General features: G+C 48.0%; 1 protein-coding gene across 1 annotated transcript in view; it reads right to left on the reverse strand.

Moving 5' to 3' along the window:
* The window catches only part of PRKDC (protein kinase, DNA-activated, catalytic subunit), a 1,165,045-nt gene that overhangs the window by 628,176 nt on the left and 512,093 nt on the right, over window positions 1-24,776 (reverse strand). The window contains exons 50-54 of the mRNA XM_082258689.1: window positions 24,422-24,573; window positions 24,189-24,320; window positions 23,719-23,830; window positions 10,157-10,284; window positions 9,940-10,089 (exon numbers count right to left, since the gene is read on the reverse strand). Coding sequence (XP_082114815.1) covers window positions 9,940-10,089; window positions 10,157-10,284; window positions 23,719-23,830; window positions 24,189-24,320; window positions 24,422-24,573 — 674 coding nt within the window. The remainder of the gene's footprint in view (window positions 1-9,939; window positions 10,090-10,156; window positions 10,285-23,718; window positions 23,831-24,188; window positions 24,321-24,421; window positions 24,574-24,776) is intronic.

Genomic DNA, 24,776 nt, shown 5'->3' on the forward strand with positions numbered 1-24,776 from the left:
TACATCGGCAGTATAATTGAGTTTGAAAAATTTAGTCAACAGTGAAAGCTTCTCAGAATTGGCTTCTTTGTTATTTAGAAGACTCACATCAAAGCGCCATCTGTTTGCCCTGGTGGTAAAGGGCACGTCCCTGATAGTAATAAGAACAGGGACGTGATCTGACCACGGTAATGAGCCCACAGTAGTGCTTGATACTTTTTGTAGGAGGAATTTGTCCGTGAGGAACATATCAATCCTTGAGTAGGAGTGATGAATTTTGGATTAAAACATGTAGTCCCTCTCAGATGCATTGTAGCCCCTCCAAACATCATAGAGGTTTGCAGATGTCAAGAACGTGGATAGATAAGTGCGGTGGTGGCTTCTTGGATAGCCTTGAGAAACATCTAGTTGATAATTAGGAACTGTGTTAAAGTCCCCACAAACAATAACATGGCCTTTGATTAAATGGCGTATCTGGTGCCATAGTTTTTTAATGAATGAAGTTTGCCTGGTGTTAGGGGCATACACAGTGACAATGGTGTAGGTAGTTCCGTTAATCACACAAGACACCACCAAGGATCTTCCATCGGGGTCAGTAGTCTGAGAGAGCAACGTAAAATCCAGAGTGTCTCTGATAATTAACGCCACCCCGCATTTCTTCTTGGGGGAGTTAGCATAAAAGGCATGCTGATATTGTTTAGATGAGAGTTGTGGATGATTGTTCGCCATAAAGTGTGTTTCCTGAATGGCAGCTATATCACAGTTATGGATTTTGAGCTCTTTCCAAAGCATGTGTCTCTTGTGGGGGCTATTGAGACCATTTACCTTAAGTGAGAGAAGTTGAAGAGACATCTTTTGTGACGTGATGGATAGCCATAGTGTATGAATGGTATTTGGAGCACTTGATGCGTTCATAGTTGATAGCAGCAGCAAAGGTCATAGAAGAAAGATCAATGCTACGGATGGTGACTAGTGAAGAGCAACTTCCATGGGCCCAACAGGAGAGGTCGGAAGGATACAAGGAGCCTCCGGAGAACTGTAGGGGCTAGTCAGGATACAAACTGTTAAAGAGTGATCAAAAAATCAATAATAGAACAACAGGAAGAAAATCTGCGAACGCTCAAAACATGCAGAAATATAAAAAAAAAAAAGGCGACACCGTGAGGTAGTCTTTACGGTGGTTTATATTGTTGTATAGGGGAAATAAAGGTCAGTAGCCGAGCAAGTCGCCCAGAGCATTTGTAGCTGTAGAACATAGTATAATAAAGAGGGTCACAGTGGACAACAGTGAAGCGGAAACAGGCGGTCATAAATCTTCGGATTCCTATCAGGAACGGTGATCTTTCCTGGTTGAACCTCAGGGACCAAAGTCACCTGGCTAGAGGCTTCTTGGTCTGTCTGGTCAACCGGATCCGATTCCTGTGGGGAATTGAGACTAATCTTAGGAAAAGGTAAAAGGAAAAGATCTGTTCAGGGAACGGTGACTACCGCTCCCTGTAGTACTTAAATGTTGGAAGGGAAGAATCGCACCGGTAGCAGTAGTCGATGCTCGATCTAATGTCCTGAATACCGGTGAAAACGTCCCCCACCCTCAAACCGGGTGGGGGCGCACCTTCAGGCTGTGTAATCCTTTGCTTCGGGTTTGGCTGAGTCGGTCCTCTGTTTGTCCGACCAGCCCTTCTTGAACCCTCCTGGAGGAGTCTTGCCTTTCCCGCTTGTTCCAGCCGGGCGTGCAAACCCTTTATGGGCGGTAAAGAAAGGTCCTCGCTTGTTGCGAGGTCCCTTAGCTTTAGCAGCCTGTGGCAAGAAAGTGCTCTTGCCCCCAGTGGCATCCTTAATGATCTCATCTAGGGTGGCCCCAAATAGGCGATTCCCCTGAAAGGGGAGATTCGTCAAGGTCTTTTTGGAACCTAGGTCAGCTGACCAGCATTTTAACCACAGCACACGTCTGAGGATTACCGCTGACATAGATGCATGCCCTAATAGGGGGGTAGCATCCAAGGCTGCGTCACAGACAAACTGTAGCCCTTGTATAATCTGTTCCATCAAATCAGATGTTCCCTGGGGGATATCTTTTCCCCTCAGGTCTTGGCGTACCAATCTCGCCCATTCCGTTAGTGTCTGGGAAACTAGACCAATAACAATTACTGGTCTAAATGCTGACCCTATCAGGGAGAAGATAGTGCGGGACTCCGCTTCCACCTTTCGATCCACCGGATCCTTAAAGGACGAAGTGTCCTCCACTGGGATAACCGTGGCTTTATTCAGCCTGGAAATAGGTGGATCCACCACTGGTGGTACCGTCCATTTCTTAATGAGGGATTCCTCAAACGGATAGCGTCTAGCAATACGTTTGGAAATAGTAAAGGTATGCTTAGAATGCTCCCATTCTTCTTTAATTTTATTACCAAAACACTTGGGTACAGGAAAAGCCTTCACCGTTTTGATGGGCTTGTTAGTACCAAAGGGAATCTCTGTTTCAGTTGCCTCTGCCGGTAAAACCTCAAGTCTTAAGGTTTCCCGCACCGCCACAACTAGTGCGTCCACCAATGCTTCTTCCCGAATTATGGCGGAAGAATGAACGTCCTCCTCACTGTCCGAGGGAGCTTTACCTGAGATAACAGCCCTTGCAGAGGGACCTGCAGCTGCAGTGACCATCTCTGAATCTGAGTCAGAGGTGTCAGATGATATAGGGGTAGGCGGGGGTCGCTTTCTTGACCCCTGTTGCTGACAGGCCGTCTCCACCCGAGCCACCAAAGACTCCAAAACTGATGTAAATGCGTCTATACTCTGTGCACCGGCGGGTCCCGTGGTCCCCTCGAGGGAAACAGGTAGGGGTGCTTGTGTGGCAGGGTCCATGATAATTCCAGTCACTACCCGGAAAATTCAATCAAAAAATAAAACTTTTTTTTTTTTAGACCCCCAGCGCCACAAAGCCCCTCAGTGTTAGCTGCTCCGGGACCCCTATCGAGCGAGAGAGAGAGAGAGAGAGATAGACCCCCAGGCTCACCACTTGATGCTCAGAGTTTTCCACTGCACTTGTCTCAGCACTGTCTCGAATCGACAGGAAGTCTCTTGGCTGGCTGCCCGGGAAGAAAGGAGGCGGCTCCCCCCCTCCATACGCCTTCCGGCGCCTCCCCTAGCTCCACGAGGTGTTTGGATCACCTCAAACATGGCCGCCCCCATGCTGGAGACACGAGGCTACGCCAAAATGGCGGCCTCGTGCGATCTAGCAAGCAATGGCGGCAGTTGTACCGAAAAGCGGCGTGACTACAGAGCATCACAGCACCTTCTCTACATGGGGAATTAACCTGGTCGGCGGTACCGGACCCTGGCGGACCGCATGGCCGTCGGAAGGCCTGCTATTGCTGGAGACCTGACTTGGAAAGCAGTTTACATGTCCGTGGCTTCTGACTGGTAGGATACTTATATTATCACAGTAAGATTACCGTACTGCCACTGATTACAATCTTTTAACATATTTACAATTAGATTGTCAGCTCCCAAACCAAGCCTCCTGGCTTTTTGCACATAAAAATCACACTCAAAGTAGGGGGATCTGTGCCATGTTATAGGATAGAGGGGAACTCATCCTTACCATACAGAGAGGGGCCCGCGTTCACCACAAGACCCGTCAGGGGAAAAGGGGGAACATACTACTCACCATACCAGAACCAGGCGGGCGCCAACTACTGACAGTACCCCTCTCCACCGGGGCGGGAGGGCTGTCGACCAATACGGACGCCGTGACTCATGGTCCTTGGCGTTTCAGCGAGACGTTTAACTCGCAGGGTCAGTCCCTCCAGTGGGACTATGTCGCGGCCGACCCAGCGCGGAGCTATGGCCTGCACGCGCTCGTAGGCTGAACTGGGGTGACCACCGGATCTCAACATCCAGCCCGTCGCCCAGTTCAGCTTTCTTGCTTGAAGATCTCACAGGAACACTGGAGAAAAAAAGCTGTCTAAAAATCTTTTTAAGAAAAAAATCCTGCCAGGACCGAAGATCCCAGCAAGGTATCTAGGTCCTTACTCCTGACTAGACAGAAAAAAACTGATTTGCTGTGGCAGAGAGAGAGAGGATATACCCTCGGGGACTCCCCCTAGGGTGTGGCCAGAGCATTTTATTTCCTGTCTAGTCCTACTCCTGTGGAGGCGACATAACCCGAAGGTGCTGAATCACCGAGGACTACGTCTGTCAATGAGCGATAGAGAAAATAGGTTTTAGCATAGAACCAGCAACCATATAGGCATGACGGGCAAGAGACTCCAACCTCCTGTCCGTAGGGTCCCGGAAAACCGGGGTATCCTCAGAAGGAATCGCAGTAGCTTTGTTTAAAACGGCTACCGCGTGATCCACCTGAGGCGCCACACACCAACGCTCGTCGGTGGATGGCGCAAATGGATAAAGCAGTTTAAACTTATTCGGCACTGTAAAGGGCTTCTTTAAATTGCGCCACTGCTCATTAACAGTATGGTGAAATTAAGCAGGGCAGGGAAAAACCTGCGCTGATTTGCGGGTCCTTTGTGTCCCAAAGGAGGACACCCTAGCAGGAGCAGTGGGCTCATCCTCCAAGTGCAAAGTATCCTTAATGGAGGTGATCAGCTCATCCATGAGTGCAAGCTCTTCAGGCGAGCCAGGGGGAGAAACATCAACCCCTTCCACCTCCGCCTCCCCCTCAGACCCCATGAGGTCCAAAGATGAGCGAGACCCTGAGAAGGGCACGCCAGCCACATCGCCCTCTGATTCAGAGGAAATGGATAACCTGGCCCTTTTTGCGGATCGTTCATCCATCAGCATATGCACCTGAGACACCAATGATGCCACTACCGTGGCCAGATCAGCCCCCTCGGGGGGTGCAGCAGCCCCCTGGTCCCCCACCAGGGCGGGGGGAAACTTGCTATCCTGAGAATCCATGCCCACAGCAATGAAAGGAAATAAAGGTACTGGCCTTTTAACACCACGGCGAGCGCAGTCCACCGCACACTACTGTATGCACCGATCCCGCAGGGATAGAGAACACTGAGCAAGGAATGACAGGACAATGAAGGAAAAACCTGGAGAGAGCACAAACAGGCTGCTGCCACCGATCGCTGTCCCAGAGAAAGAGAAGGTGATGCAATAACCGGCTGACTTATATAGCCTATGAAGGCTCCGCAAAAATGGCCGCTCGGCTGAGGGATCGAGGCTACAAGAAAATGGCGCCGACATGTGCTCGAACGAGCGCGGCCCGCCAAAATGGCGGCGATTGGCGCCAAAACCACAGCGCTGTATAGTGACAGGGCCGTCCATAGCAATTTCTGCAAAAAAATGGCGGGCCGCTACAGCGGCCGCCACTCAAGCATGTCTGTCCAATCTGCCCCACAGAATTCACAGCAGAGCGGGAGGGCCCCCCCCCCCCTCGCAGCCCACAAAGGCATGCATCCATACAGGGATCTGACAGGGAGCCCGCATAGCACACAGACATGGGGGTACACAAAGCCACAGACTGACACCCACACAGATGGTCCCCACACAGAAGGTGCTTACCGTACCGGATGGCATGGGGAGCCGTCTCAAGCGACAAACCGCTATCAGGATGACAGGGGGTGCCGCAGCCAGGACGCAGAGGACTGCAGCACGAAACCACAGAATGGCGTCCAGTGAGGTAGCCACCTCACAGGCAGCATCCCTGCAGCGAACAGGGATAGGTCGTTCATGGTGCCAGGGTGAACCATAGCTGAACGCTCAATGGCAGGCTGGGGATCCATCTGGCTCTCAGCCCTGGGATCCAGGGCGGCCAGTCCGAGACCCAGCTCCGCATGATCATCTTCATCCGAAGATCCCTAAACTAAAGCTGACAAAATAACAGCTAGTGAAGAAAGAAAAAATACTTGAAATAAAATCAAAAAAAGGGTAGAAGGCTGAGATTGAAGCCCCAGCACAGGAAAGCCTGCTACTCCTAAGCTAGGCAAGATCAAACTGAGTTGGGAATGCTGGTGCAGGGAGGTATTGACTAAGGGGACAGCCCCTAGGGGTGTGTCTATGCTAAAAGCATTTGTTATTAACAAATCTTGTGCCTAGCTACTCCTGCGGAGCAAAGGCCAATACCCATTGGTGAAGACTTGGGAAGGGGCGGCGACTGTCGGAGGACAAAAGAGAAACAGTGTTTTCTAAGGGGTTTTGTGATTGTTGACAAGTTGAAGTTCTATTCATAGTGTGTGCCGAGAGGTTAGCGTAGAAAGCCAAATTATTCACGGTAGGTGGTAGGTCAGATCCCCTTCGCACCAGTGACATGAACTTTTCTTTGACCGTGAAGAAATGTATCCGAGCTATGGTGTCTCTGGGGAGGGACGCTGCAATATGTTTCAGTTTTGGGAGCCTGTGGATTCGGTCAATAGGCATTTCACACAGTGGGATATCTGGAAGTGCCTCACGCATGATGGACGTCTGAAATTCAGCTAATTCAGGGGGTTTAACCATTCAGGGATCCCTCAGATTTTTATGTTGTTGCGCCTCGAACGATCCTCAAGGTCCGCAACTTTGGATTTGAGCCAGACTATGTCATCGTCATGCTCATTGTAGGCATCAACCATGTTGTTATAAGGATCAGCAAATTCACCCATTTTGTTTTCTATTCGATCTACTCTGCTATCCACTGCTGAATTGCACAGAGTCATTAACTGCAGCATATCTGCATGTATGGCACTCCTCAGGGACATCATCATCTCCTTCAACATAGAATCCAATACAGGCTGGTTAGTATTAGGGAAGGAGGATATGGGGTCATGAAATTACAAGATGTCATCCACATTACCCCCTGAAGCAGTGTCCCCCCCATTAAGTTGTAACTTGATTTTAGATTTGGCAGGGCTAGCACAAGTTGATAGAGGCGAAGAAGGTGTCTGGTGACTGACAATGGTGCTGGAGGCAGCGCCTACATCCTGGGGGCTCCCTTTGTGTGTGCTCCGCTGGGCAGCATCAGGCCTGTGCATCGTGGCACTGTGTGGAGAGGCGCCATCTTGGCTGAGCGACCCGCTCTTGGGATGAAATAAATTAAGGAGCTTACCGGGCTTTGATCCCCCTTTATTCTTCACCGGTATGTTTGCTGAGCGGCCAGGCATCTTGTGAGGTTGGTGGTGCATGTCCCGGGTAACCCTCGGCGTCATCATATGCTCCGGTGAGACTGCTTAGCGAGGAGCTGTGAAGCTAAGCGTCCATCTCTCTCGCCAGCCGGCTCCGCCCCCCCCCCCCCCACTTGTGCCATTTTATAAATGGCAGCTGTTAGCAAAGGATTTTTAAAACACACTATAGCAGCCAGGACTGCGTTTGTTGGCTGGCAATAGGCTTTCACTTTAAGCGACATGTATTACGTCACTTAGAAAATCTGCTGTCCCTTTCCCAGGCTGCTGTGGCCGAGGAAGAAGCTAATGGGGCATGGGCTGTGCTCCATTAGATCCAGGGGAGACATCAGGCATCTAGCAGACCCTTAATTTCTTATTAAGGAGACCTTGTCATTACAGTATGCCATCACATAGGGGAATATTTATAGCAATAACATTAAAATGGAAGTAAACTCTATCATTTTCAGCCAAGGAAGCTGCCATCTTGGCCTCTGTTTAATCTGCAACTGCCAAGATGCTGCACACGTGATCAGTTATGACACCACTCATTGGATGGTTTAACAGTTTGGTTAAGGGCACAAACAATGTGACAGTTACATTTATGGCACGTTCTGGGAATGTAATTGTTTTCTGAAACTGTTAAATCAATGGGTTTACTTCCGCTTTAAGTGTTAAAAAAACATAATAAATAACCAGGTGTGCTTACATAAGAAAAAAAATAATTTTGAATACTTATAAATTTCAGATCTTTGAGTACAGTACAAAACAAAGGCTGACTATTCCTAGAACCTGGGTTAGTGGATCCCCAGAAAAGCTTTAGGGTGTCTCTATAATCTTATTCCAACTCAGGGGGTACTCCGTTTTGGAGCTAGCAATCCAGAATAACACAAACAGAGGGGAGGAAGGCCTGCGTCCGCCAAGATATGGAAATTACAGGCAAGTCAAAGCTTCTTTCATTTTATTTGTATGGGACATAGGCTTGATGTTCATAGGTCCTTGGACACTCCAAAACAATTAGTAAGAATGCCAATCTGCCTAACATTAACTAGAGTCAAACCCAACTAAGAGTGTTGCTGTAAGAACCTTGGGGCCAAAAGGAGCATCCATACAAGACTGGAAGACATGGAGTGGTTTGAAAAGGTATCAACAGAAAACCAGGTGGTGGCCTTACAAAGCTGAGCAACTGAGGCTTGATGTTAAAATGCCCAGAAAACTGCTACAGATCTGGTGAAGTGAACCTGTATTAGTGCAGGAGGTGCTTTTTCTTTCATGTAGTAAGCTCCTGAGAGGAGTTGTCCTATTCACATAGAAATGGTGGGTGTTGAAGCAGGATGCCCCTTGTGATACCCTGATGGCAGTCTGTCTTCATGATAGAAGCTGTAGCTTTGAGGTAGACTCTGATGCCATCAGGGTCCTGACCATGTTCAGAGAGCGAAAACCAATCTTCTTTGGGTGCTTTGAAGCAGTGCACAAAGAGAGAAGGAATCTGTTTTCGTTGAGGTGGAAGGCAGACACCTCCTTAGAAAGAAAGGAGGGTCTTTGACACAGGACTAATTTGTAAATAGTAATTATCCACACGTGCTTTGTTTAAGAAAGCCTAATGTGGTCATCAGAGACAGCCATGTCCTTTGCGACTCCTCCAAAGAGTACTCATCTAAAGAAAATTCTTGCTCCTCAATGGCTTCCCCCTTCTCTTCATCCTGGGATGTTCTTCCAACACTTCACTACTCACCCTCCCACCCCTTATGGGGAGACCCAGGTGATCCAAACCAACGAGGACACCTCAAGAGGTGAACGCGCAAATCACAGATAGTTGCTGAAAATTCCTTCCTAGACACAAAGGAACCAGAGGATTACACAGAGCAGGGATTAAGAACTAAGCTGACTCTTGGGGAGTCATTACAGGGAGAACTCTGAAGGGCGTTCTCCCTACCTGAATGAGGAATATGGGAGAAAACCCCATCATCTTTCTTTCCAATCTCTCTGCATGCAAAGCATTTGCAGAGGGTCAGTCAGCCAGCCTGTAACCCAGAATGGAAGCCGTGTCTGCCAGTGCCATACACCCATGTGGCGAGTCTTCGCCCCCTCCCCTCCCTTTTTTTTTATTTTTACAGGCATCCCAATACTTGTAGAAGCACTGGCTATGCTGCATTGTCTTGAGATTGTACCGGAGCTGTGCCAGAACTGCAGTGGCTGCCCACTGCTTAGTTGCCCATGACACGTTTCTACCACTCAGAATAGCCTACAATAGTGCCCACGCTGCATGCACAGATTTTTCCGATGACATCATCAAGCACGAGCTCACAGCAGACATACCGCTGAGTCTTCAGGGATTCAACTACCTCTAAGGGTATCACTGCCTGGACCTGTACAACACTGTGCAAGTGAGTTCACCAGATACAAGAGAGATCTCTGCCCGCAGAGTCAAGTGCCAAATGGCAACCTTACATGCCATCTCTGTTTTTGCATGCGGAATCTGGGTACCATCTCTCTTGATCCCAGGGCCATAAGTGACTAATCTAGATGAGGCCTTTCGCTCCACCAGCAGGGGGAGTGCAAAATTAATAGGCCACGAAGCACAGGACAAATGCCCTCCATCACCTATGGACACGAGTTAAAATTTGAGGCTTAGCTAACTTGGGGGAAATTATGCTGGGATGGGGAATCCTACCTTTTTTGGCCATGTCCACCTACCTGAAAGTGGCAGCATAACCCAAGAAGTCATAAATCTGATGTACCCTGTGTCCTGTGATGTACAATTTAAAATATTTATTCATCCAGTACAGATACTTCTTACAATACAAATTACACAATGTAGGACAGAACACATAAGGTGTTAACATGACAAAATCCCTCTCACCGGTTGCTCATAATCTGTTTGAAGTCCTTATTTTTTAGCTCGGTGTAAAGGTCTGGTATTTCCTCAGCCCGCAACATTATTATCTCCAGACACTGGGTCTTCAGGACTCCATGAAGTTTTGGCAGCAAGAAAAGAATAATGGCCATGAACCTGTAAACAACAAGAAATGTAACTGGTCCTTTATCATACAGTACTAGGCCTATGTAAAAATTCTTACCTGTCTGCGAATACGGGGAAATGCTTCACTACTTTGTTCAAACACACTACAAACTTGTCTTCTTTATTGCTGGCATGATGTTGCTTTAGTTTTTCCACCACGTAGTCAAACACTGGGCCTTCTATGGTCTGAAAATAAAATACATGAAAATATTATGACTAATGCCAGTGACATTTTTTTTTTTTTTTCAAGGTTTTAAAATGCATGATGCAAAAAAAATAAATAAAAAATGAGAAAACATTATTTCCAGTGCCATTCGTGAATGTACATTGACAGTGTGGATATACAGTATCTCTCAATATACTACTTTAAGCAACTACAGAACACAATATATACTACTTTCTCAGTGTGTCATTAAATTCTCAACACTTGACAGTGTATAAAAAATGGGATTTTTTACTTACCATAAAATCCATTTCTCTGGGTCCACCGACTGCTGCTTTAAATCATAGACAGATGAGTAAAAAAAAAACCCTGCCACTAGGAGTGACCAGGTAGAGCTAAAGGCTTTGACATGCCCAGGGGGGCGGGGTCCCTGGGTTATTACCCCTGGCCTCACCGTTGCAACTTCAGTTTAGTTGCAAGCAGTGAATAATAACCAAAACCCAACTCTTCAGAAAAAAGAGGGGTGGGAGCTACGTTTGTCGGTGGACTCAGAGAAATGGATTTTACGGTAAGTAAAAAATCCCATTTTCTCTTTTGTCCACCAACGTTCGTAGCTGCTGCTTTAAATAATAGACGGATGGGGCGTCCAAAAGCAGTAACCACTGAGGGGTGGGAAATGGACAAACTTAAAAGAAAGCAATTTCCACGGCTAATATAGCCAACTATATAACATGGAGCCCAACAAGCAACAACTGGGGCTCAATTGTAGCAAAACCATAAAGGAGAAGGAAAAGAAGACTGCTCCTTAAATGGCGGCCTGCAAAACCTTGCGACCAAAGGACGCATCCGAGGATGCTAACACATCCACTGTACAGACGACCAAGTGGCCGCCTTGCAAACCTGCATCACTGACGCCTGATGGCGGAAAGCCCAAGAGGCACTCAACACCCACGTAGAGTGAGCCGTGACAAGGAAAGGAGGAACCTTGCCCTTAAGAGAATACGCCTTCACCACCGTCTGTCTGATCCATGGAGAGATGGTCGCCGCAGATGTAGCCTGACCCTTACGGGGTCCATCCGTATTCACAAACAGAGAGTCCGACTTACGAAAGGACTTAGTAGTCTCCAGATACACCCATATCGCCCGAACCACATCCAAGCAATGCAAGGCAATTTCCTTAGGATGTGAAGGTTTTGGACAGAGTGACGGAAGCACTACGTCTTCGTTCAGATGGAAGTCTGAAACCACCTTAGGAAGAAACAAAAGATTAGGCCGTAACACTACCTTATCCCTGTGTATTACCAGATAAAGAAGAGCAGCAAGATCGCGCCACTAGTTCAGAAACCCTGCGCGCAGGGATGATAGCCACCAAAAAGGCAACTTTCTGCGATAAGGCGAGCAAGGAAATGTGTATTATGCTCTCGAAAGCAGATTTCTGAAGAATCAATAGAAGCAAATTAAGGTCCCAAGGAGGTAACAGAGATCTCCTCAGGGGAGCCAAATGGCAAACCCCCTGAAGAAACGTACAAATCAAAGAGTGCGTAGCCAAAGGGCGTTGGAAGTACACAGCCAAGGCTGAGATCTGACACGTAAGGGTGCCCAACGCCAAACGTTGGTCAACCCCTTTCTGTAGAAAGCTCAGGATCCTGCTAGCAAATGATCTAGGATGCAGCTTCAGCGATTCGCACCAAGCAATGTACGCTTTCCACGTACGATGATAAATCTTTCGAAAAGTGGACTTCCTAGCCTTGAGTAAGGTAGGGATCACAGAATCCGACAGACCCCTGTCCATTAACACCTTGCTCTCAACAGCCAATTGTTAAAGCCAAGCAGGATGGAAGATTGGACCCTGAGATAGAAGATCCAGTGTCCACAGACCGGAGACCTTCAGCCGAATCACGTCAGCGTACCAGGATCTCCGGGGCCAGTCGGGAGCCACCAGAATTACTGGAATCCCCTCCAACTCGACCCAGCCTAGTAAGCCAGATAAAAGTTTCAGCGGAGGAAACGCATAAAGTAGCCAGTAAATTTATATATTCAAAGAATATACCTCGCGCCTAGGAGTACCTAATAAAACGTGCGCTAATTAGTAACAATATATAACGGAGCAGCTGCTATAGATAAAAAATGATTGAGTAAGAAAGCCCCCCAGCTAAAAGGGATAATATAGCGCTTGCTAGTAGGATGCCAATAGGGATAAGATACCAATCTAAAAGCTAAAAGCATAAATAGCTAAAATGTATGCCCTTAAAATGCACAATAAGACAGTATAAATAAATAAATAACAAAATAAATAAATAAGTATAGTAATAGTGAAGTCCAAAATAGTTCATAAGTGACTGTGTGATATATAGTCCAAGGAAAGTGCCAGGAAAAGTGCCAGTGCTTGGTGCTGGATCCTCCAATGGTCCAGGAAATCCAATCACAAAGGTGACTTTCAAAGGAGAAATAAGATGTAAACTCACCAGATATGGTGGGTCTCAAACGTCATACGACAAAGAAAAGGTAACTGCTGGGCTCTGGTCCCCCTAGACCGGGATTCTCCACAGTAAATGGATCGGTCCCTGAGGTCCTTCCCCAAGCTTGGAATGATTTTTCTGAAATTCTTTTTTCACTTAGGACTCTTTGGACAGTACAACGTTGCCACAACCTCAGGACACAGGACACAGAAACAGAGCACTTTGGGACTCTGCCGCCCCCAGCGCGCAGACGCGTCACGTTTCTACACAGTCACTCTGAAGCCTTCAGCTTCCAAAGCTCTTTCTCCCGCCCACTGCTGCAAGCTACGGTTGGATACTTCGCAGCAGTGGACGGGAGAAAGAGCTTCGGAAGCTGAAGGCTTCAGAGTGACTGTGTAGAACCGTGACGCGTCTGCGCGCTGGGGGCGGCAGTGTCCCAAAGTGCTCTGATTCTGTGTCCTGAGGTTGTGGCAACGTTGTACTGTCCAAAGAGTCCTAAGTGAAAAAAGAATTTCAGAAAAATCATTCCAAGCTTGGGGAAGGACCTCGGGGACCCGATCCATTTACTGTGGAGAATCCCGGTCTAGGGGGACCAGAGCCCAGCAGTTACCTTCTCCCTGACCTGGATGGTCATAAAGCACTACTGGTCTCTTTGTCGTATGACATTTGAGACCCACCATATCTGGTGAGTTTACATCTTATTTCTCCTTTGAAAGTCACCTTTGTGATTGGATTTCCTGGACCATTGGAAGATCCAGCACCAAGCACTGGCACTTTTCCTGGCACTTTCCTTGGACTATATATCACACAGTCACTTATGAACTATTTTGGACTTCACTTGGCACTATTACTACACTTATTTATTTTGTTATACTGTCTTATTGTGCATTTTAAGGGCATATATTTTAGCTATTTATGCTTTTAGCTTTTAGATTGGTATTTTATCCCTATTGGCATCCTACTAGCAAGCGCTATATTATCCCTTTTAGCTGGGGGGTTTTCTTACTCAATAAAGTAGCCAGTACTGGCTCCAGGGAGCCACCAGGGCGTCTACTGCGTCAGCCAGAGGATCTCTGGACTGAGCCACAAACTTTGAAACTTTACCTGTTTTGTCTGGAGGCAAACAGGTCCACATCCGGGGTCCCCCACCAGAGACACAGGTGGTGGAACACCTGTGGATGCAGGGACCACTCTCCCTGATCCAGGGTTTGACAACTCAGGCAGTCCGTCTGCCAATTGTCTACGCCAGGAATGTAGGTGGATAGGGCTGGGATGTAGTCCTCTGCCCAGCGCAGGATCTCGGCTACCTCCAGAGCCGCCAGGGCACTCCTGGTGCCCCCTTGATGATTGACATATGCCACGGCCGTGACATTGTTGGACTGGACTTGGACAGAACACCCCTTGAGATTGTCCGTCCAGTGGAACAGGCTCAACTTGATTGCTCTCAGTTCCAGAATGTTGGTTGGGAGCTTGGACTCTTCAAACATCCAGGTCCCTTGAACATTCAGGGTGCCCAGCACTCCCCCCCCCCCCCCCAACCGGGCAGACAGGCATCTGTCGTCACCACCGTCCAGAATACTAGAAGGAAGGATTTCCCGTGGAGAAGATTCGGAGAGCTGAGCCACCAATTCAGGGAGTCCTTGGATCTCCGACTCAAACAAATCAGACCATCCAGGGATAGAGGATCCTTGTCCCATTTGACAAGGATCTCCTGTTGCAAAAGTCTCGGGTGGGCCTGAGCATATGATACAGCCTCGAAAGGAGGACATCATCAGGCCCAGCACCTGCATAGATGACCTGAGAGACACCAGGTCGCAAGCCAGCAGTGACAGAATCGCTTCCCTTTACTTCTGTAACTTCACTGGAGGTAGAAATACCTTTACCGAATCTAGCATCATCCCTAGATACTCCAGTCTGGTTGTTGGAACCAGGGCAGATTTTTGAAGGTTGAGATTCCAACCGAACTGCTTCAGAGTGTGAATAGTCACCTCCAAATCCTGTTCCAATGTCACAGATGAGTCTGTTCGGAGAAGATGATCATCCAGGTACCCCAGAATCGCTATTCCTCTCTGTTGTAGCAGAGCCAGGATAGGGGCAAACACCTTGGTGAAGACCCTGCTAGCAGAGGTGAGACCAAACGGTAACGCCACAAACTGAAAATGGTCTTTGCCCACCCGGAGAAATCGTTGATGACCCTGGCATAGGGACATGGAGATAGGCATCAATGATATCAATCGAGGCCAGCAGGTCCCCCTGATGCAGGAACACAACCACTGACTGCAGGGACTCAATGCAAAATTTCTGGACACGGAAAAAGCGGTTCAGAGTTTTGAGGTCCAAGATTGGACGCAATTTGCCCTCCTTCCTTGGAATGGTAAACGGGTTCGAATAGAACCCTCGAAAGCGTTCCTGATGAGGAAATGGTACAATCACGCCTTGACGTGACAGCATATCCCGAATCGCTTCCTGCAGCCCCACAAGGCGGTCTGGGGACAGCTGAAGATTGGAGGGGAAAAATCTGTCTGGCGGACAGGAACAAAACTCTATCCAGGGTTCATACACATTTTCACCAATAAAATTCCATGACTTTTCCATGACTTCACGTGTATATAATTATGACCTAATGTTTCATGAAATGTCTATGTATACATGTTTAATAAGAAGAAAATCCATGTCACACAAAGCATATTTTTACTAAAATAAATGACAATCTTTGTAGTGTACAGTACCTCTGCAGTTAGGGTTTCGTTTCTGGATACAGCGTGACTCAAAATGGTCCCTTGTTTTACAGTGGATGAGATGGAAGCCCCGCTGCCGCAGCTGGGAGCCGGTGTCACTTCAGGCGCACGGGTGAAAAAGCCAGCGATCAGATTGGAAGCTGTCAAGCACGCAGCTGCAGACTGGTGCTTTGCACCTTTAGCGTGGCTCGACAGCCCTGCCTCTTCCATGTTCGAAATGTCAAACGTTTTACAACACACACTGTACATTTAGCGGACATGACACAGGAGAAGGTCAGAGGCTGCGGACATGATACAGGACAAGGTCAGAGGCTGCGGACATGATACAGGACAAGGTCAGAGGCTGCGGACATGATACAGGACAAGGTCAGAGGCTGCGGACATGATACAGGACAAGGTCAGAGGCTGCGGACATGATACAGGAGGTGGTCAGAGGCTGCGGACATGATACAGGAGGTAGTCAGAGGCTGCGGACATGATACAGGAGGTGGTCAGAGACCGCAGACATAATACAGGAGGTGGTCAGAGACTGCAGACATAATACAGGAGGTGGTCAGAGACTGCAGACATGATACAGGAGGCGGTCAGAGACTGCAGACATGATACAGGAGGTGGTCAGAGGCTGCGGACATGATAAAGGAGGTAGTCAGAGGCTGCGGAACATGATACAAGAGGTGGTCAGAGACTGCAGACATGATACAGGAGGTGGTCAGAGACTGCAGACATGATACAGGAGGTGGTCAGAGGCTGCGGACATGATACAGGAGGTAGTCAGAGGCTGCGGACATGATACAGGAGGTGGTCAGAGGTTGTGGACATGATACAGGAGGTAGTCAGAGGCTGCTGACATGATAGAAGATAGAAGAGCACAGGGGAAGCAGAGAGCACTGGAGGAGCTAAAGGGCACGGGGGGGGGGGGGACTGGAGAGAATTAAGGGGGGGTTTGGAAAGCATTGCAGGGGGGTTGGAAGGTGCGGGGGGAGCATGGAAAACCAGGGGAATGGAGAGCACAGGGGGAGAGGGGGGGGGGGACTGGAGAGCACTGTCTGGGGGGAACTGGAAATCACTGAGGGGGAAGCCAGGGAGCTGGAGAGCCAGAAAGCATATGGGGGGGGGGATGAAAAGCACTGTGGGGAGCTGAAGAGCACCGGGGGGGCTTAAGAACACTGGGGGGGGGCTAAAGAGCACTGGGGGGGGGGCTAAAGAGCACTGGGGGGGGGGGGCTAAAGAGCACTGGGGGGGGGGGGCTAAAGAGCACTGGGGGGGCTAAAGAGCACTGAGGGGGGGCTAAAGAGCACTGAGGGGGGGCTAAAGAGCACTGAGGGGGGCTAAAGAGCACTGAGGGGGGCTAAAGAGCACTGAGGGGGGGCTAAAGAGCACTGAGGGGGGGCTAAAGAGCACTGAGAGGGGGCTAAAGAGCACTGAGGAGGGGCATTTTTACATTCAGCGTATAGCATTGGTACAGGTAGGTGTCCTTCTGGGTCCGCAGTTTGCCCTTACTGTCAGTCATTGGCCAGCAGTAGCCGAGGAGATGCTCGTGAACCAATCAGGCAGCGGGGAGGGCCGGCCGCGGTTTGCCTGGAGACACTGTGACTTGCCAGCAGCAGCAATAACAGGCGGGAGATAACAAACCAATCACAGGCAGCGGAAGCGTCACTGGAGGGCGGGCCGGCCGCATGAACGTGATGACGCGGGGGTGCGGTAACCAAAACGGTTACCGCCCCCTTCCGCGTCATCATTACGTTCATTGCCTTAGCAGGCTGCTGAGGCCTGCCAAGGCTGCAGGCCACAACAAAAACCTACCGTTAGTTCACCGGTAACGGTCTTTTCTTCCGAGCCTTTCCAGTACGGCCCAACAATGAGAGATGACAGGCTCCTCCCTACCGGAAACACAATCAATTAAGAACATTTAAAAGGCCCCACCTTTCCCTCTGGCTCCAGTTGTAATAGAGTAACTTCCACAACCACATTTTTATGAGGGAAATGTTCTAACAGTATTATAGGTATTTATCACCTAAACTTATGTATAACATCATACACCCCTTTAAAGTAGGATGGGTAGGCGGGCCGTCCTGGAAAGGCTCGGAAGAAAAGACCGTTACCGGTGAACTAACGGTAGGTTTTCTCTCCTCACCTTTCAGGGACGGCCCAACAATGAGAGGATAATCGAGATCCCTTGCCTACCTTAGGGTGGGACCACTGCCTGCAAGACTTTTCGGCCAAAGGCTAGGTCTTGTTGAGACAGTACTTCGATACGGTAATGCTTCAGGAAGGTGTCATGACTAGACCAGGTGGCTGCAGTGCGGATTTGTTCCCATGAGGCTCCTGCTTTCTCAGCCCAGGATGTGGCGATGGCTCTTGTTGAGTGCGCTTTTACCTTGGTTGGAGCAGGAAGACCTGATAATTCATAAGAAGTGGTAATTGCTTGCCTAATCCACCTTGCTAGCGAAGGCTTTGAAGCCTGTAAACCCTTCCTAGGCCCAGAATGAAGGACCAAGAGATGGTTTGATCTCCTAAAGGCTTTTGTCCTTTCTAAATAAGTGAGGAGAGCTCTTCTCACATCAATACAATGGAATTCCCTTTTCTTGTCATTTTTTGGTCTATCACAAAAGGAAGGTAGATTTATCTCCTGAGTCCTATGGAAAGAGGATGCTACCTTGGGTAGATATAGCAGATCTTGTTTTAGAACTATCCTATCTGGCAAGACCAACATAAAAGGCTCTTTAATAGACAGAGCCTGGAAATCGCCTATTCTCCAAGCTGTGGTGATGGCTAACAAAAAAGTTTTTTTTAAGGATATGAATTTTAAAGAAATTTCTTTTATGGGTTCAAAGGGGTCTTTAGATAATGCCTCTAGGACCTTATTTAGGTTCCAAGGAGGGAACCTGTTTTTTGGAATAGGAGTAGCCCTACTCCTGGCTAACAAAAATCTCTTAACCAGTGGTTCTTTTGCCAAACTGGTGTCTAGAAAAACTGAAAGAGCTGCAATCTGTACCCTGAGGATGTTAACTGCCACACCCTTGTCTACTCCATCTTGCAAAAATTCTAAAATAATTGGAGTAGAGGCAGAAGCGAAATTCTTCTGTTTCTGCCAGGTACCGAATCTTTTCCATATTTTAACGTAAATTTTCCTGGTGACTGGTTTTCTACTCAGTAAGAGTGTATCTATCACTCTGAGCAACCTTTTGCTTTAAGCATTTGTCTTTCAGTAACCAGGGAGTCAACTGAAAGAATCCTAGATTCTGATGTTGTACTGGTCCCTGGGACATAAGGCCCGAGGGAACTGGTAAATGCCACTGGCGAGCCGTGGGCATTACTTTTAGGGATAGGAACCCTGCTCTTTGGGGAGATCTGGGAGCAGACAGGAATAATCTCCATCCCCGATACCTGCCCAGTCTCTGGAGTATTCCGGGGATTGGCATCAGAGGAAGGAAGGCACTGGCAGGTTTGTGTTGCCACTGCTTGTTTTGAACTCTCAGTCCAACCAATTTTCTTTGTAGATTGTCTTGGTTGGGCCACCACTTCAGAGAGTTCTGGTCCTGCGAAAGGAAGATGAGTATCCTACGCAAGGAAATTATTCTTTTTACCCAAAAGTATATCTGGAAGAACCTTCGTTCTTTTGCAAGGGGTTGAGCCCCTCAAGTGGCTGGGATGCTTCCTGGATTCCTTTGAATCATGATCCGGTAATGTTTTCCTGTAGGTCTTGGTGCCACTGAGGTGTGGGAACAAGACCTCTGGAAACACTGGCTTTCTGGTGCTGGAACAGTTACTAGTAACTTTCCTAGATTTTGAATCCTTGGAAGCATCCTGGGCTGTCCCCTCGCTATTCTTTTGGGGGCATGTGTAGGGGTTACTTTCGGAGGGAATATAAGAGCAGTTTTTTTGAAGCTGAGGGACAAAGGAAAGACTGTCATTTCTTCCCTTGGGAAAAAACGATCCAGTCTGTCCCCTACCTTGACAGTAAAGTGATTTTTTGTCCCTTGCACCTGGGGTGGAGGAAGAAGGAGAATTATTTCTTGGCTTATCCCTCTTGAAGCTCCAATTTTTTGTAGCTTCTCTCCTATTTTGCTGCTTATCCCTAGGGCCACGAAAAAACTTTTTATTAGTTTGTTTTGTTTTTGTGGGAAATTTAACCCCTTTTTCTGAGGATCTGGAAAGGACTTCGTCAAGTCCTGAACCGAACAAGAGAGACCCCCTCAAATGGAAGACCACAGAAATTGGTCTTGGATGTGACGTCTCCTTCCCATTCCTCAAGCCAAATGGCTCTTCTGGCCGAGTTCATAAGTGCCCCTGTTTTAGCAGTGGCTTCCACTGACTCTAGTCCAGCGTCTGCCAGATATGCTACCGCCTTGGCAATTATTGACAGGGAGTCTTGGATATCCTGAGTTTTTAAGTGCAACAAGTTTTTACTTAGCTTTTCAACCCAGGAGGAAGCATTTCTTGCAACACAGGAAGCGGCTAGGGCTGCACCCATTGCTTTTGCATTGGAATCCCAAGCTTTTCCAGTAATGTCTCTGCTTTCCGATTCATAGTATCCTTGATACTACCAGCATCTAAAAAGGAGAGATCTGATTTTCTGGAGACCTGTGCTAGGGGGGCATCTATTTTTGGCCTTTTAAGGAATTTGTTTGCATCCTCGTCTTTAAAGGGAAATCTCCATTTCCAAGAGTTCCCTTTGCTTAACCTGTTTTCAGGCGCTAGCCATTGATGAAGGATTAGACTCTTCAGAGAATGATGTATGTGAAAAACTCTAGAAGGATTTTTTCCTATCCCTTTGTAGAGTTCGTCTTGTGCCGAGACTTCCTTAGGCAAATCAGGAATTTCTTCTGAAGCATATATAGCTTGAAGAAGACTCTGCATGCTATCTAATCGAAACAGGTTCTTTGTTGACTCTATCTCCTCAGAGGTATCCGAGTCCCTATTTCCTTCAGCCTCTGAACAAGATGGGGAATTTGAGCGGTTATCTTCTGGATATATTCTATCTTCTTCTATGACCTGTGCTGATGGAAGACCTTGAGTAGCTGTTGTAGTGGCTGCAGGCCCTGCTATACTGAGAGGGTTTTCTTGAGAAGAAGTCCCTGCCATTAAGGAAGGGTCTACCTGTTCCCCTCTGGCAGCTACACCTAAGTTAGACCATACTGCTAAGATAGTAGAAAGCATTTGTTCTTGCATATTGTTAAAAAAGTCTTTCATAAAGTCTGAAGTCTCCCTTCCTGACAACTTATGAATACACTTAAAGCAGAACGTTCTAGTGTGGGAACTGGGTAACTTATCTGAACAATAACCACATCTCTTATGTACAGCAGGCCCTTGTAATACTGATGTAGCCTCTTGTGAACCGCTCTGGGACTCTGGAAGACATGATACAAAAGACAATATAAGTATCACCCTTCCAATAAACAACATCAAACATAGGCACCATAGACATAAGGTAATACAATCTACCAGTGGTCAGGGAAATGAAAAAGTTCCAGGCACATGTTTAAGTCGGTTACTAGCAGGCTTTGCATCGGTCAGTAAGAGTACAAGTTATCACTTACCCTGCCCTACCTGGTTCTTTGCTGCCGACACCTGGGACTGTCTCTCCTCCTCCTTCCCCGGAGGTTGAGTCATGGAGGACTTCATTTCCGAAGCAGGAACCTGAGCTGCACTAGCTTTGGACTCTGCTTTACCGCTGCATAGCGGTTCCGGCGTCTCCTCCATCCTTCTTTTCCTTCCCATGTCGCGCTCATCTGACGTCTGCGCCGGAAGTTCCGGTTTGAAAGCGAGGTTTGGAACGCCCGTCCTCTCGGTTTCTGCGGCGGGAAATTCAAATCTTCTTACGGATGAGAGCTGCTAGCGCCGAAAACAAGACCTGGAAACACTAAGAGGTGACCGAGGGCTTGCTCTGTGGGCGACCTGTGAGTTCCCTCGAATGGGAGTGCGGGGACTGCTCCGCTCGTAAGGTCCCTCCCCCTACTCCAGAGAGTTCTGCAAGGGGAACCCGTGGCTTTCTGCCGAACCTGGCTCACAGGGTAACTTTTCGACTCGTACGAGTCTGCAGGTAAGACTTAATGCTGCATTTCTTTGGTAGGAAGAAACACAATCTAAACTGGGGCCAGAGGGAAAGGTGGGGCCTTTTAAATGTTCTTAATTGATTGTGTTTCTGGTAGGGAGGAGCCTGTCATCTCTCATTGTTGGGCCGTCCTGAAAAGGTGAGGAGAGAAATGGTGGCTTTGCGCAAATGAGCACGTGACCTCGGGCCTAGTGAGACCTACCCTAGTAACAGGCCTGGGGGCCCTGGCGGGAGTCATCCCGGCGGATGAACCCCCCCAAGGTAGCGGTATGAGGCACAACCATGTACCCCCCTCGAGGCCTCCCCCCCACCATCCACTACCCGGTATAGCACCTGACGCGACTTACATATGGGACCCTGCACTAAAAGTGTCCAGGGGGTCCAGAGCCCAGGGTAGGGAGACGTCAGGGTAGGAGGGGAAGGTCCCAGGTGACCCCTCATAGTGGAGGAGGGTGGTAGGAGGTATGGGTACCCGAGGTTCCTACTCACCTATGGAGGAGCCCACGTCCGCCCCAGGCCTGCTAACCAGATGGGGGGACTGTACTGCTGAGGGTGCGCGTCCATCCTGACAGACTGCCTCTGCACCGCAGTGAGGGCGCTGTCGGCCAAGGGGCATGCTGCGACGCTGGCATGCCAGGTGTGTGCATCCCGACGGGGTGTTTCACCCGCAGGCCAGTCCCCGTCCGTGGAACTAAAGTCGATATGGAGACCCAGCGCGGTGCTACGGTCTGCAAGTACTCGCTGGCACAAACTGGGAGACCGTAAGGCTCTCATATAGCCAGTCCGAAACCCAACCGTCATTCCACCGGAACTGGAGTCAGCAGCAACAAAAAATTTTATAAAAAAGTTTCCCTTTAAGACGTTTAAAACAGAGCTAGGACAAAAAGGTCCTAGCACGAAGCTGTTTGGCCACTCCTAAGACCAGGCAGCTAAAACTGAAGATGCAACAGTGAGGCCAGGGGTAATAACCCAGGGGCCCCGCCCCCCAGGCATGTCAAAGCTTTGGCTCTATCTGGTCACTCCTAGTGGGAGGGGCTTATTACCCATCCATCTATGATTTAAAGCAGCAGCTTTGTCCATCAGTGGACGAAAGAGGAATTTAATTTTAATCAAAATAGGATCCTTTGATTCAGCTTTGTATCACACCTTAAAATTCAAATACAAATTTGTTGTTATTTTCATCTTATTAAAGGATGTGGTGTGATAACCTGATGGTGATTTATCCACAATAGAATATGTATAACTTAAGAGCAGTTTTGTATCTTTTAAAAGGCTCTTTGCTTATGCCACACTCAAAACTAAACATGGTGTAAGGCACATGTGACAAATACAAGGCCGTGGGCCGAATTCAGCCCTCCAGGCCATTTTATGTGGCCCTCGCACCTCACCTGCGAGAGCTCCAGCACTCCTCTAGTCCAACTCTAGACCCGGTACTTTCTGCTTTCCAGCAATGTCACCAGCTTCTTCCCAGCAGCAGCACAAGGTAAGGGTGGTGAACTGTGATGTAAGGGTTGGGGGAGGACTCAACTTCTAATGGTGGGGAGGTTCGATGTCTTATGTAAGAGTAGGAGATGCTCTGAACATCTGGTCTTACAGATACAACCTGCCCTTCGTGGGGAAGCTCTTGATCTATTATGTAAGGGTAGGTGATGCTCTGGACATCTAGTCTTACAGATACAACTGGCTATTGGCGGCTGGTGCTCCATGGGCCGGGGCGCGCAGTAGACGGACCACACCATACACCCCCCGGACCACACCAGGCCACGCACCATACCCCCCCAGGACCACAGAAGCCCGCACACATTGAATTTTCATTCGCTATTGCCACACAACTGGGTGGGCTCAGGCCGCAGTGCTCTGCGCCCTGAGGCCACCCTTTTTTTAGCCTAAAAAAAAAAAAAAAAAAAGCCCCATTGAACTCCATGCATCCAGCGCCCCTGCATGTAGATTAGGGGGTCGGACGCATGGATGGGGGGGCGCCCCAATGCACCAGCCACCACTGCAACTGGCCCTTTTGAGGGCAATCATAACACTGATGTGGTCCGCGATTAAATTGAGTTTGACACCCCTGGTGTAAGGCATGCTGTAAAAGGATAATTCTCACAAAATAAAAATATTGCTAACAATATAATGATTTAGCTATCACCAAGTTAAAGAATATAAGCAAATTCAACATGGTGTTGAATCTAGTATAGTAGTACATACTTTCTCTTTGTCAGCAATGTAACGAAGGACATGTCCCAGGACTTCAGCTGCTGCCGCATAAACCTCTTTAAATCTTGTAAATGTAAGATTGTTGATTAGGGCTTTAAAGTACCTAGAGAGGAGAAACAAATATTGAACAATACCTTACCTAGATACTGAACAGTAGAGTAAAGCCCTGCACACACGTGTCAAATTTTGGGAGACATTGGCCGGTTAAAAAAAAAAAAAAACAGCCAAATGATTGGTGTTTGTCGGAGGAGCATGCTGGAAAACCAGCAGCTGACCAATGGCGAAGAGGGCTAATCGGAGTGTTCTGGCAGAACAAAAAAGCCCAGCAGGGGAGATCAATATACTAATTTTGCATAACTCCAACACTCATAGTGTGTACCAAACTTCAGATTAACCTTACATGACAGTGCTATATGTTAAACCATCAGTGAAATAGCCCCAATAAGGCACTTTTAACTTACCGGTCAGAATCGATTCCACATTTTGGGTCAAACGGAGGAAAGTTATTGGCCACAGTTAGTCCCAATAACTGAATTCCCACAGAGTTATCTTTCTTGTCAGGGTCAGTGCCAGAAAATCCATTGTATATTACCCTAATAATATCACACAAAATAAATTAAATGTTTAAACAACATGTCTGTATTAAAATTATGAGGCAATTACAATTACATATTTACAAACTCTCCACACATACTTGTATGGAATAGAAAGGCAATCCTTCCAGCATTCTAGGACTGTTTTGATGATCTCAAGATTGTGTCTGAACACTGCTTTCTTTTCATGAAACGCATGTGTCATCAAGAATTCAAGCAATCTGTTAGCTAGGATCTCATCCTTTGCAAGCTCCTAAGAAAAAAAGCAAAATTTCACAGTAGAAATGGTAGTGAAAGCCATAGGAGGCCATCAGCTGACCCAGGAAGAAGGTGTAAAAGGGCTTTTTAGGTATAGAGGTGACTAGCGCATGTTTTAGAGAGTTGGGGGGAGATGCCAGAAGAGGGAGAGATTGAAGATACGAGTTAAGGAGTGAAAGATAGAGCCAGAGGGTGACC

The sequence above is a fragment of the Pelophylax lessonae genome (assembly GCF_965119305.1).
Source record: "Pelophylax lessonae genome assembly, chromosome: 5".
Taxonomy (NCBI): domain Eukaryota; kingdom Metazoa; phylum Chordata; class Amphibia; order Anura; family Ranidae; genus Pelophylax; species Pelophylax lessonae.